The 13,002-nt window shown below is 51.6% G+C and overlaps 7 protein-coding genes across 7 annotated transcripts; 4 read left to right on the top strand and 3 right to left on the bottom strand.

The window, feature by feature from the left end:
• Window positions 1-183: 183 nt before the first annotated feature.
• Window positions 184-1,200, top strand: TrAtP1_001301 (uncharacterized protein). Its single transcript, XM_014086157.2, has 2 exons — window positions 184-354; window positions 417-1,200. The coding sequence occupies exons 1-2, from the start codon at window positions 262-264 to the stop codon at window positions 1,185-1,187; spliced, it is 864 nt and encodes a 287-aa protein (XP_013941632.1). The 5' UTR covers window positions 184-261; the 3' UTR covers window positions 1,188-1,200.
• On the bottom strand, window positions 1,201-2,686 carry TrAtP1_001300 (uncharacterized protein). The gene is made up of 3 exons (XM_014086156.2): window positions 2,092-2,686; window positions 1,963-2,023; window positions 1,201-1,890 (listed from the first exon to the last, which is right to left on the bottom strand). The coding sequence occupies exons 1-3, from the start codon at window positions 2,160-2,162 to the stop codon at window positions 1,225-1,227; spliced, it is 798 nt and encodes a 265-aa protein (XP_013941631.1). The 5' UTR covers window positions 2,163-2,686; the 3' UTR covers window positions 1,201-1,224.
• Window positions 2,687-3,253: 567 nt separating this feature from the next.
• Window positions 3,254-5,808, top strand: TrAtP1_001299 (uncharacterized protein). The gene is made up of 4 exons (XM_014086158.2): window positions 3,254-3,483; window positions 3,614-4,214; window positions 4,295-5,310; window positions 5,375-5,808. The coding sequence occupies exons 1-4, from the start codon at window positions 3,418-3,420 to the stop codon at window positions 5,660-5,662; spliced, it is 1,971 nt and encodes a 656-aa protein (XP_013941633.1). The 5' UTR covers window positions 3,254-3,417; the 3' UTR covers window positions 5,663-5,808.
• A 267-nt stretch (window positions 5,809-6,075) lies between these two features.
• On the top strand, window positions 6,076-8,096 carry TrAtP1_001298 (uncharacterized protein). The gene has a single exon (XM_014086159.2). It carries the CDS (start codon window positions 6,214-6,216, stop codon window positions 7,492-7,494), a length of 1,281 nt encoding a protein of 426 aa, XP_013941634.2. The 5' UTR covers window positions 6,076-6,213; the 3' UTR covers window positions 7,495-8,096.
• A 349-nt stretch (window positions 8,097-8,445) lies between these two features.
• TrAtP1_001297 (uncharacterized protein) lies at window positions 8,446-9,504 on the top strand (the record flags this gene model as incomplete). The annotated part of the gene is made up of 4 exons (XM_066110933.1): window positions 8,446-8,480; window positions 9,214-9,257; window positions 9,316-9,342; window positions 9,407-9,504. 4 exons carry the CDS (start codon window positions 8,446-8,448, stop codon window positions 9,502-9,504), a joined length of 204 nt encoding a protein of 67 aa, XP_065967006.1.
• Window positions 9,505-11,353: 1,849 nt separating this feature from the next.
• On the bottom strand, window positions 11,354-11,995 carry TrAtP1_001296 (uncharacterized protein; the record flags this gene model as incomplete). The annotated part of the gene is made up of 1 exon (XM_066110932.1): window positions 11,354-11,995. The coding sequence occupies one exon, from the start codon at window positions 11,993-11,995 to the stop codon at window positions 11,354-11,356; it is 642 nt and encodes a 213-aa protein (XP_065967005.1).
• A 40-nt stretch (window positions 11,996-12,035) lies between these two features.
• Window positions 12,036-12,905, bottom strand: TrAtP1_001295 (uncharacterized protein; the record flags this gene model as incomplete). The annotated part of the gene is made up of 1 exon (XM_014086161.2): window positions 12,036-12,905. One exon carries the CDS (start codon window positions 12,903-12,905, stop codon window positions 12,036-12,038), a length of 870 nt encoding a protein of 289 aa, XP_013941636.2.
• Window positions 12,906-13,002: the final 97 nt, after the last annotated feature.

The raw sequence follows: 13,002 nt of genomic DNA, 5'->3' as shown, positions 1-13,002 counted from the left end.
GAAAGTGGGCACGAGAGGTGAGTTCTGGGGAGCGAGCCGTCATTGGCCGACTAGGCGCGGCTTATCGCGCTTAATTAGACGCACGAGAGCTCTCTTATCGTGGCTACATGCGGCATAGCGCGGGGTTCTTTGGACGCAAAAATTCGTTATCGAAGCTCTAATCCACTGCGCTTTGCGGCGAGCCAAAAAGATTGCATCGTCACTGCGGAGCGCGCGCGCATAACCGAGTTTCCAAGTCGCAAAACATAAAGACAAGTCACAATGGGCAAAAAGAGGTCAAGAGAAGAGGCCAAGGACGTCCCTCCGGCAGATGGCGGCGCTGATCGCATGGACGAGGACAGCAGCGATGACGAGGTGAGATGAGGCGAGATGCGAGAAAGCTCCAGCTCTGTATTGCTGTCGCTGACATTTGCTAGGACTTTGACATGGTCAATGTTGATTTCGAGTGGTTCAATTTCGATCCCGAAATCGATTTCCACGGCACAAAATCGCTACTTCGACAGCTCTTCGATGTCGATGCCAACCTCTTCAACATGTCTGCTCTGTCAGACCTTATCCTATCACAACCGACCATTGGCTCGACAGTCAAAGTCGACGGCAAGGCCAACGATGCCTACGCCATGCTCACGGTCCTCAACACATATGAACATCGCGAGAAGGAGCCCATGAAGGATATTCTCAAGTACCTGGCGGACAAGGCCCAGACCAACCCCTCAATATCTGCCGTGGCCGAGCTCATCAACGCACAAAAGCCCGTTGGCCTCGTCTTTTCAGAGCGGCTCATCAACATGCCGTCCGAAATCGCGCCTCCGCTGTACACCATGCTGGTTGAAGAGGTGGAAGACGCATTGGAAGATAAGGAGCCATACGACTTTTCCTACTACCTGGTATTCTCCAGGACGTATCAGGAGGTTGAATCCACCCTTGATGTGGAAGACCGAAAGCGCAAAAAGGCCAAGGAGGAGGCGTCGACATACCACTTCCACCCCGAGGATGAGATTCTACAGAAATACGCAGTAGCACACGGCAGTTTCCGATACACGAAAGAAGATGATGCGGTGGCAGATAGCAAGCGAGCGTTTCAGGAGTTGGGTATTAAAACATTTGGGCACATGATTCTCATTGAGGCGGGTAAATTCAAGGAGGCCGTCAAGGCCGTTGGTGACTATATAGCTGCGCCGCAGTGAAGACAATAATAATGAATTGCTCTATTGATTTGCCCCACTATTCTGGTAGGAGCCTCTGCATCAAGTACTCAACTTCCACCTCCTTGGTCAATGGAATGACAAAGTCCTTGTACATGGACACCACCGCATCTACATTGATCTTGACAGGCTGCTCTATTCCTCCCAACGTTGACGGGTCCTTACCGTACGTCTCCGCCTTGAGACGTAAGCGATCGAGCACTTGCTGCTCCACGGCCCTGTTGGTGATGGACTCGCCAATGGCCTCCCGATCCTCAGCTTTAATCAGCCGTGTGTAGAGCTCAGGGTCCGACTGGAACTTGGACTCGGCGACGAATTTGCCAAAGTGGATTCTCCTGGATAGTGCCTGTAGACAAGCGATATCGCAAGTGGACGTCGAGCCGTAGTTTTCCTGAGACTCTCCCCGGTCTTCGCGGCCAAAGTTGGGGCACGCAACAGGCAAGAACTTTTCAATGTAGAAGTCTTTGATCTTGTCGTTGACGCAAACGTCGTTTTTGTGTAAGATCTTGGGATAGTTGAGAGGCTTTAGCAGGGGTTTTTGGATAGCCTCTGGGAAGAAGGCGTATTCGTCGGGTGACTCGAAACGGCGAATAAGAGATTGAAGCTTCTCTTGTTGCGAAAAGTAATAATCAAAGAAGCTCAGGCCGCTATCAGGGATGGGAAGAGCTCCTGGCGTGTAGATGGTCTGGACAGAGCTTGGTTAGCAATGCGCATGCTTATAGGACAGATCTTGTCGAGGATGGCATCCGTGCATCACCTTATTTAGAGGAAACTGGACTCTCTCAATGAGATGGAAGGTGATTGTGTCTTCGAGACGGCTGCGCAGCGTGTTAGACGGTTGGAAAAGACGGTCAAGGAGTACGCAGTAGGGAGCAGCGATACTGACATGAGCTGGAAGCGGATGCGCGAAAGATCCAGCGCGCGCGAGCTGTCGGCCATGTCCACGGCGGAATCCATGTTTCGCGATTGAGCTTGATGTGAGTCGTCTTGGGCAGCAAAAGAATCGAGCTTGATGTCGTTGGATTGCGCGCAGCAAACAGCTCAATGAAGGCTTTAAATACCAGACTCCGACTCCTTATACACGCATCCGCAAAAGGATTCAGTGGTAAGGTAAGCTGACGTGCAGGAAGGCCTCAGATCTGCAATGCGACCGTGGTGGGGGAGTTGACGTGAATTGGAGGTTGAGCCGCTCCCGAGACCGGCGTCTGACGGGACTCATCTCACGGTCCAAAGCCAAGAGCCCCTCCATTCTTCAGCGGCAGCTTGCGATTTAGTAGCGGCAGTAGTAGCAGCAGCAGTACCTACATGTAGTAAGTGCAGTGCTCAGCTCAGTTTGAGCCGCTAATGTTGCGACGACGCAAGTGGAAACCGTAAGACGACTGGATTCTGCGATTGTGTAAGACGTAGATTATTAGATCTCCGAATGCTGTTCGGCGAGGCACACATGGCGTGCTATTGGCAGATATTAGCCGGTATCACACTGGATCAATTGCTAAAGTGTACATGTATCAACACAATTGATCCTGGGTATCTGGGCCTAGGGTCCCCTGGAGATCGAAGCTGTTAGGCCTTGCTAGGGTGCTGTATCAACCGCCGTCTAGCCCTTGCGCCCCCGGAAAAGCCCCCAGTGGGGCATCGAGCGAACCGCACAGGCGAGCGAGAAATACAGAGGCGCACTAGCAGAGACATTGCCGAAACACCTGCAAAGGCCTGCAATTCCAAGCATCATGCGAGCGCTGTACTGCCTCCCAGTACTTTCATGTAGCTATGCAGTCAAGATACGTAGTGCAACGGCTAAGCGTAGTGCAACTGTACCTCAGGATCAAGGCATCACTGTCAAAGAAACAAGTAAAGACAACATGAACAAGTCGAAACTACAAGGGAAGCTGCGCAGAGCTAGAGGGGTGCATGGACGGTGGTACGAAACGCTGAACAGACCAGTAAAGACCAGTAAAGACCAGTAGAGGGCGGCTAGCACCGCCTGTAAGGCAGCATAGCATGTACATAATAGCCGGGGCCCGGGCTGTCCTGCATTTTCTGCGCGCGTCATCCATTGCCGTACCCAGGCCCCAATTTCACACCCGCAAGGCCATGTCCATTTTTTGCGATGCAAACTCGTGATTCTTCCTCACCTTGAGCGACACCTGACGGAAGACGTACTTCATCCTCGCGCCTCACGAGTCTCGCCCAGCGCCGGCCGAGCCGTTGAGTAATGACCGACTCGGAGAGCCATTACGCCTTCGACGATGGCCCCGATGACGAGCAGTCCATCATCTCGGTATGTCGCCAGCCGCAAGAGCAGCGATAAAATTCTCTTCAGCCGACCGCAATGCCGAGGCCATTGAGCTGTCGCTTGCAATTGTCTATTGGGCGCAATGAGCTAACAGTCTTGTTCCCTCCCACCGCAGACCCGAGGGCTTGAGGCATTCAGTCGCAAGGTTACTGTCACGGCGAGCCAATTGATGGGACCGGCCGCCGAGGCTTCGGGAATCCATTATCGCGCCGCCATGGCCGAAGTTCACAAGCAAATGAAGCGCCCCAGCGTGCAGCGCGGCGTCTTTTCCATGGCCCGGTCGAGCCCTACCGAAATTGTGCGGTCCAAGCTGTCCACGACAGAGATCCAGCACCGCGCCCTCACACACCTCCCCGACGAGCTGCTCTCTAACATCCCCGAGCACCAAAACGCTTACTCGCTCTTCCAAGGCTTCCAGGCTAGCTTCCCAGAGTTGGCGGATGATGGGAAGAAGCACCGTCGGCGCCCATCGAGGGGCCGGAAACTGCTGGAGGAGGGGGAGAGCACTCCCGCCACGCCGGCGAAGCTGTCCCAGCTGAAGAAGGAGAAGACCACCATGGTGCATGAGCTGGAGCTGTTGGGGGTGCGCAAGAGCATGGTCAGCTGTGAGATCCGTGAGATAGACAACAAGATTGCCAATCTCTATGGCATGCGCAGGATTGTCTTGGAGAGGCTAGCAGGCTTCGAGCAGGACGAGTCCTCCCTTGAACATGACGGTAGGTGCCTCAACTCGAGCAATAGATGTATCTTGTCCCTCAATGATGAATATGCGCCTCTAATTGCTTTCCATTCATAGTCATGGATCTTGAAACCAAGATTGACGAAATCCAAGCCATTGTCGATGAGGCCGAAGAGATTGCCCGGAATACTGCCACAAAAGACGAGCGAGATCTCGTGGGCGACGCCGACGACCATGACCCCGAATTCATGTCAAAATCGGTCTACGAGAAGCTGCCCGGACCCGATGGCAAGCCGCGCAAATCGAAAAAGGTTCATCGCCGGAAATCCATGCCGATTCTTCACGAGCACTTTGCGCCAGGATCTAGCATCCGTGAAATCCGCGCGCATCGCGATACGATTACTGCCATGGACTTTGACGCCCCCTTTGGAACTTTGGTTACTGCTGCACTGGATGATACTGTTAGAGTCTGGGATCTGAATGCCGGACGATGCATGGGCTACCTAGAAGGCCACACGGCCTCTGTGCGAGCCCTGCAGGTCGAGGATAACATTTTGGCGACTGGCTCCATGGATGCGACCATCAGATTATGGGATCTAAGCAAAACACACTACAACCCTCAGGGCGGCAAGGAAGTTGGCGACGACGACGAAGATGCCATTGCCTTTGAACACCCCGACGCCCAGCCCATCGAGCCGCCGGAGGGAAGCATGGACGACTGCGCTCTCTACACACTATCATCTCACGTTGACGAAATCACCGCGCTCCACTTCAGGGGAGACGTCCTGGTCTCTGGCTCAGCAGACAAGACGATCCGACACTGGGACTTGGAAAAGGGCCGTTGCGTGCAGACGCTCGACGTCATGTGGGCAGCCGCCCAGGCATCGGTCACCACCAGCGACAGCACCTGGAGACCGACGGGCCGTGCTCAGGGAACCTCTGCCGATTTTGTCGGTGCTCTGCAGGTGTTTGAGTCCGCTCTGGCTTGCGGCACTGCAGATGGCATGGTCCGCCTATGGGATCTCCGAAGCGGCCAGGTTCACCGCAGCTTGGTCGGCCACACTGGCGCTGTGACTTGTCTGCAGTTTGACGATGTGCACTTGGTGACTGGCAGCTTGGACCGCAGTATCAGAGTAAGCTTATCCTTCTTGTCATTACGACTTTATAGACGGCATCAACTAACAATTCGCTTTTCAGATATGGGATCTCCGAACTGGATCCATCTACGACGCTTATGCCTATGACAACCCTGTCACCAGCATGATGTTTGATGCTCGACGGATTGTGAGCGCGGCCACCGAAGACGTGGTCAAGGTGTACGATAAGGTTGAGGGTCGACAATGGGACTGCGGAGCGGGTGTTGCTGCCTCTGAGGGCGTCAAGGCTGCCTCCAAGAATGCCGCCATTGTCGAGCGTGTTCGTGTCAAGGACGGCTACCTGGTAGAGGGTAGACGAAACGGCATCGTGGGTGTCTGGACTTGTTAGAATTAGTCTCCATTTTTAAAGTCGGCGCAGCTCAAGCGAAATCTAACGAAAGAAAGAAGAGTGTTTGGTTTCTTGTACGTTAATGAATGATGGGAATGGGTTGTGGGGGGTCTTGTGTTTTGAAAATATATCTTCTGATGAGTTTTACCATTTTTGCTTCAGGTACTTGGTAACAGAAAGTGAGGGAGGAGTGCACTAATAGAGATTCAACTGGATGTGACTGATGACATTTTGTGGTTTTAAATGGTACCCTTTTTCTTTTTCTTTTTTTTCAAGACGGCGCGATTTTCTTTGGGGAGTAAAAATAAATTGAGTAACGGGGGTTGATGGCGATATTATGATGGCTGATACTTGCTCCGGGTAGGATGAAAGATGGCTTACAGATTTGGCACCAGAGCTTTTACTTCTCTCCACTTACACCTTACACCCTACACCTTTTACTTGTACCAACACGGACTGCGAATGCATCTCATTGCTTGTTTTACGCAACAATCTCTTTATTTTCAGTACCTCTAGAATCCATATTTAGTAGGCGGATTGCCCTCTTTAACATGTCTTTGCTGCGCGACCAAGTTTTATCACGATATCGCAATGCCGCAGACACCATCGCCACATCACACCATGCCAACCCCAACCCAGAAAATCCCAACACTGATGCAGCTCACGAACCATCACAACATGAGAGCGCAGATCTAAAAGGACATGCAATGCAACGATTGCTGCAGCGCCAAGCACGCTGTCTCGCCAAGCTCCACGAGGCCCTGGAGCAAGGGACCGATGCTGGAGTAGATGAGGATTTGCTGCAGACCAGGCTGGATGACCTTGCGTCGGTTTCCATGTCGACGTTTTATGCGTATCGATTTGACTTGCTGCCTCAGTATTGGAGATGGATATACACGGATACCTTGATTCTCATGTCGCATTATTCTATTTTGCAGGCTGCTCGATGTGGTTCTTTCGACGAGCATCTTATGGACTGCGTGGTTGAGGATCTAGACAGAGCCCTCATCGTAGCTGGTGGTGCAGGCAAATTTCTCGGCAAGCAGTGGATCGAAGGGACGCTGGACCTGCTCAGTCGCTTTTGGGAAGAAGAAAAGGCTGCAATTGCCGGCGAGCAGAGACCGCATAAGCGCATCAAGAGAGAGACTACGTTTTCTGATTGCGAGCCATTTGGCCGTCCCAGTCTCTCAGCGGACAAGACCTGTCCACGATTTGAAGGTTGGACATTGGACAGGTTCGAGAGGTACATGAATGAGGAGAGCCAAGGAAGGCCGCTGCCCATTGTGTTGACAGACTTGACAGAGGATTGGCCTGCTTTTTCGGATGCTCCCTGGGATAGTCCCGATTATCTCCTCTCCAAGACATTTGGCGGGAAGAGGCTCGTGCCCATTGAGATTGGGCGAAGCTACGTCGACCAGGGATGGAGCCAGGAACTCGTGCAGTTTAAAGACTTTCTGACGAGATACATCGACCCCAGCATCCTACCACATCATGCTGGCGATGATATAGAGCCAATACCCCAAAAGGATGGCATACGGACACCACACAATGTAGGGTATCTCGCACAGCACAACCTCTTCGGGCAGATCCCCGCTCTGCGTAGCGACATCCAGGTACCAGACTTTTGCTGGGCTGACGTCCCGCCGCATCCTACGACCCCGGCCAGGGACCAGGCGCCCGTGGACGTTCCGCAGCTGAACGCTTGGTTTGGCCCTGCGAAGACCATAACCCCGCTTCACACGGATGGGTATCATAATCTGCTGTGTCAGGTTGTTGGGACCAAGTATGTGAGGCTGTATGCTCCTGGGGGAGACGGGGCGGCTGAGGCCTAGGGGGGTGGAGCTTGGTGTTGATATGAGCAACACGAGTGAGTTGGATATTGGTGTTTTGGAAGGCTGGGACAAGGCTGTTGATGGCGATTGTGATGATGGAGAGGAAGAAGAAGACTGGGAGAGGAGCACAAGAAGAGAAGAGCTGGCGGATGTGCCCTATTGGGAATGCATATTGCAGCCGGGAGACACGCTGGTCATTCCGATAGGGTGGTGGCATTACGTACGCAGCTTGAGTATCAGCTTCAGTGTGAGTTTTTGGTGGAATTAGAGTTTAGCCTTTGACGATATCGTGAGGCGTATTCTTGGTGGATTGAGATAGCTGGGGTGCTATTTATATACATGGGACAGACTAGGTCTTTCATTTGACATCAATCTACATTTAAGGTTATTTCAAATCAGCCAATGAGAGAAGAAAGTTCACAAAATCCATTAGAAGGGGGGTCATCAAGGTAGCAGAAGTGGCAGAAACAACAAAACTTTAGATAAGAAGCAACGCAAACCTAAGCTGTTCTAGAACAACTCTTCTAAATTCCCTCAGGCTCCACAGCAAGGCAGACTGAAATATATAAAAAGGATCTGCCCAGGCTATCATTATCAAAAAAAAAAAAAAAAAAAAAAAAAAAAAAAAAAAACAAAAATCAAGCCAATGACGAAACTACACTGAAAAACAGGCTCTCCAGCTGGAGGGATTATATATCCCTCACAGAAATCCCTTGGTGGGATGGGAACCGAGGCCTTGATAAGAGACCACATTATTATGTAAAGGTAAGTCTACCCGGCGCAGCTAATGGCTGAGTAGGTGAGTCCTTGAAGACACCTTGGAGTTACCACAGAGTATCAGGCCAATGATGAGACTATCACAGAAAGTTCTCTCTCCAGCCAGAGGACATGCTATTTGTCACCAAGCAGAGGCTTTCTAGGTAGTATGAAAGCTGAGGCCACATCGTAAAAATGCAAGGTCAATTTGCTCAGTACTCCAAAACTGAGTGAGTGTGTCCCCAGTTACCACGGGATATGCCACGCCAATGATGAGAATATACTGAAGAGGGGCTCTCTAGCTGGAGGACATGCTATTTGTACCCAAAGAAGCCTTTTTCTTTGATATAAGAACTGAGGCCGCAATTATGGGGACTGCTTCTGTGACGCAGGGCTACAAGGGAGTATAATATGATGCGGTGTACCCTGCTTTGGATTTGCAATCTCTCGCCTTGCTCTGGGAAGAATCTTTCTAAATTTGCTTTGCGCGTCACCACGAGGGCAATCTTTATATATTTGTAGCAACTCCTTTCACTGACAGTCTCTTTATAGTGCTACATATCACATGTCTCTTCTATACACATTCATCGGGTTTACAGGAGATCAAATGCCGTCTCACCAAAGAGGCTGAAAAGGGCGTCCAAGGCAAAATGTGAGAGCTTTCCTTGCATTATGCATCATAATGAGCTGCACTGGCACCAAGATGATGATTGTCATTATATGCAAGGGACCACAGAGAACAAGAGCTCGAATATCGGTATTGCATAACACAAGCTGCTCTAGAGAGCTGAGGTCATCGACAGCAGACCGCTTGATATTTACTCCCTTTGATCCAATCCCACTACCTTGGGCTCCAAATACTGCGCATTTGTTGTGCTATACAGGTAAATAAATCGTCCGATCGGGCACTTGGCTAGATTATTCACCCCCGTCACGAGTCTCTCAGCTGACGAATTCATACAGAATGCATGTAGCTATTGATGGGGAAGCTTTACCCCTGTTTGTTGGTAATCCGCAAAGTTCATGCCTCACCCTCAAAAAAACAAACAATGATAATCGCAGTAGTGGAAGACTTTTGCATTGTGTCACTGGGTATATTAATTCTAAATATTCAGATACCATTGCATTTACTGAGGAACTCGCTAATGGTCAACAGGTCAGAAAGATTTTGTCGCCATCGGAACTGACACTCTCAAGATGGCACTACCACATAATTCGGTCCTCGGTTTGGCTGTTTGTAATCACCCAGCTTAGCTACACTTTGCTCAACACAACTTTCACGTGAAGTCCCCTCGAACCATCCAGTCCCCCATGAATATCCCTCTGTCCTGTTGTTCATCCAGCTCGTACGTGGGAACCGATCGCCTTGCGCGCCGAAACCTGGTGGATGGTAGCTAGATAGTGGTAGGCGAGGCATTGCGATGACGTGATGGCTATCAAAGAGCGCGTCAGTAGTCTGTGCAGACAAACAGGACGAAAAAAGAGGAACCGACCCGTGAATGGAACGAGGCGCAGTGTTGCTCGCTTCTCGGAGCAAAGTGGTTGAGAGATGGATGACGCAGATGTAAATCGTCGACGCTGGCAAATTCGGTTGACTATGGATGGTGTCAGTAGCCGATGATGATTGCGGCAGCGAGGAGGATGGAAACTTACTTTGTGGTAGTTGTCCAATCTCGAGTTGTGTCGGAGCTGAGGCTATTGAGGCTATCGATGTTCCTAGAAGAAATTGTAGGGAGGTCAGCCAAAGGCTGAGTGGGTGTGTCCACTCTGGGTTACTACAGAGGTTGCGTCTCATCATGGGGGTCAGAAGTTGCATATCACCATTGTGGTGACACACCCACCTTTGTCGAAAACAGGCCAATGATGAGACTACACCAGAGGCTTTTGGCTGGAGGACATGCTATATGTCGTTCAAGCAAGGCCTTTGGTGGTGTGGGAGCTGAGGCCTTACCAGAGAAGCGCTCTGTTGGATCGTTCGACTTGTTGGGAACAAAACAAGACAAATGGAATGGAAGAAGGGTGGAGTGATAAGGAAAGGAAGAGTGAAGGCGAGGTGTTATGAATGGGATGTAGAGATGGACTGAAGTTGACGGCAATGTTACGAGGATGAAGGGGATCGAAGGGTTGGAAGAACATAGTGCTGAGGAACTGGAATCGTGGAATGAAGACAGAGGATTGAAAAGAGAGGAAAAGTAGAATAGATGAGATAGGCAGCGAGATTTTATAAGACATGGTTGCTACGCAGCTTCTACGAGTTATTCTCTGGCTTTGGTAAGAACGATAACCATGAAGCTATCTTGGGAAAGACAAAGGGTGAATGTTTTGATGTTTTGCGTCCTAAATGGGTAATTGGATCCTTCTCTGCCGCAGAGGAGAGGCAAGTCGTACTAATATGTACAAGGCATGACTTGGCAAGCACAAGGTAAGAGTGTTCATGTACTATGATTACGGCGTTGCTACGGTTTGAGAAACTAGAAACGTAAAGAATTCGAATGCAATCAACAACAAGAGGGCAGGAAGCGGTGGATAAGGCTGGGCGTCAACGTCAAACGTATGCAGACAGGCAGTTGGAGGCTAGAACAATCTGCACATTGACATGGTCTAGAAGCAAACTTCCAACAAGTGCTCTGCTACATGCACATCGGCATTTTCTTTACATTATTGCAATAGTTCACGTTGAATGATGATCAGCTTCGCGTTAAGCTGGCTATAAAAAAAAGAATCAGCCGTCTGTTGTTGGGCTTTGTATGAAGAGCCTTGTTTTAGCCATGTAAAGAACGTCTTTTATATCCGTGTGTTTTGTATTTTATTCAATCGTGTATATATGTACGGACTCTTTGTGCCGAACAGGCGATAATGGGCATTATTGCTTCATCGCTAAATACTTTTATACCCAAATTAATAAAAAAAAAAATGCGTTGAAATATGAGTTAGAGGGAGGCGACATCGTATATTTTGAATGCAAAACTACGCTGGCAACGCTTTGCCCTACCTACGAGAAACAGACAGATATAGCCATGCGCAAAGGCGCAACGTAGCTCGCTAGTACGACCAAACAAACAAATATGAGAGACTGGATGCCTCGTCAACAAGCAGCGCCGTTTCACCCTTGAGATGAGCGAGCATCCTCCACGCTCTCAGCCGACACTTGCGCTCCCCTCCGGGCCTTGGCACCAGCCTTCAACGTCTCCCACTTCTCACGGTACTTCTCCAGCGTCTTTTGCTGCTTACGATTGTCCTTTTCAAGGCGTTCCATGTGCTTTGTCATTGCGGCAATCTGTTCCTCCAGCTCGTGATTCTTCCGTATCAGCTCATCGTCATTCACTCTCCCCCCGGAATGCTGCGACCCAGCAGGCATGATGCGATAGCTTTCAGCAAGAGCAAGAGCAGAACTCTGGGCGCTGGCTTCAAACGTGTGCAGGCGTTTCGAGAGTTTGTCAAGCATGTCCTTTAGCGATTTGTTTTCCAGGCTGAGTTCCTCGATGGTGTTGAACAGTTCCTTTTCAGAGTGGCTACGGGCAATACGTCGTCTGGGGTTAAGAGAACCAGGGGCTTCACGGGCGTCCACAAAGTCATCGTCATCATCATCGTGAGGCAAGAGGTCGCCATGGATCGAAGCTTCCAGTCGGCGCTTTTCTTTTTCAGCGTAGCTCAGAATGTTGGCATAAGACATGGTATGACCGGTAGAGGGAACAACGTAGAATGAGTCAGCAGCAGTGTGGCCATCTCGGACAAGAGCTCGCATAGTAGCCTTTGAGTAAATCTTGGAAAGATCCGGTTCGACGCTAGAAGACGGGGAGACACGGGCACGGGATGGCTTGGTTGGGGACAGGTTGACAGTAGGGGGGAAGCACAGCAGATTCAGTGGGCGTGGCGGGCTCCTCTTGGATGAGCGGCAGACCAGCGAAGGCGAGGGGAGCCGAGATTTTGTTGATCAGGCTTCCGAAAGTGTTGTAGAAGCGGGCGTAGCCACCATCGTCTCTTGCGGGAGAGCCCGGCTCGACCTTGGGAGACGCGCTGCCCTTGGCCGCAACGCCGTCTTGCTTGGCCGCGGCAGTTGCAGGCGGAACCCAGGTAGGGCGGCCGGTCTGGCGGTCCATGATGTTCTGCATCTTGGCCTTGGAAGCGTCGCGCTTCGCTTGGGGGTCGACATTGCCGGGTGCCTGGTCGTTGGACACGCTGGGGCTGAGCGGCTGGGTGCGGTCCTTGGATCGGATGCCTCTGGCGGAGGCGAGGTTGCTGGCGATGGACGACGACATTTCGCGGCCCATGTAGCGGCGCTGGGCCAGGCCGGGCGGCTGGGCCCCTTTGGCGACGGCGGCCTGGGGAGAGTCTCGCGCAGCGTCCAGGCCGAGGGCATCGCCGTCAGCCTTCTCGGACTGCGTCTTCTCCGAAAGCTCGCCATCTCGGGCGTGCGGCATCTGCTCCGGCGGCAGCTTGAGGATCTCGGCCAGCTTCCGGTGGTGCTCCTCGAGGAGCTTCAAGGTCCTGAGCGCCTCGACGCTGGACGTCGCCTTTGCGGCATTGGCAAACTCGCCCGCGGCCAGGGTGTGCTCGCTGATGGCCACGGTGGTATCAGACGACGAAGACTGGCGAGTAGCGACGGCGGCAGCACGCGCGTGGTCGTGCGCCTTTGTGAGCGGCGACGACTCCATGGTTGCGAGTATCGCTTTTTGAATCTACCGACAAGATGTGGTTCTCTCCCCTGCGGGACAAGCGAGAGGCGAGAGACGGTGCAGTATGTCGTTTGGC

Source organism: Trichoderma atroviride, chromosome 1 (genome assembly GCF_020647795.1).
Source record: "Trichoderma atroviride chromosome 1, complete sequence".
NCBI lineage: Eukaryota > Fungi > Ascomycota > Sordariomycetes > Hypocreales > Hypocreaceae > Trichoderma > Trichoderma atroviride.
This window is presented reverse-complemented; position numbering and strand designations above follow the sequence as displayed.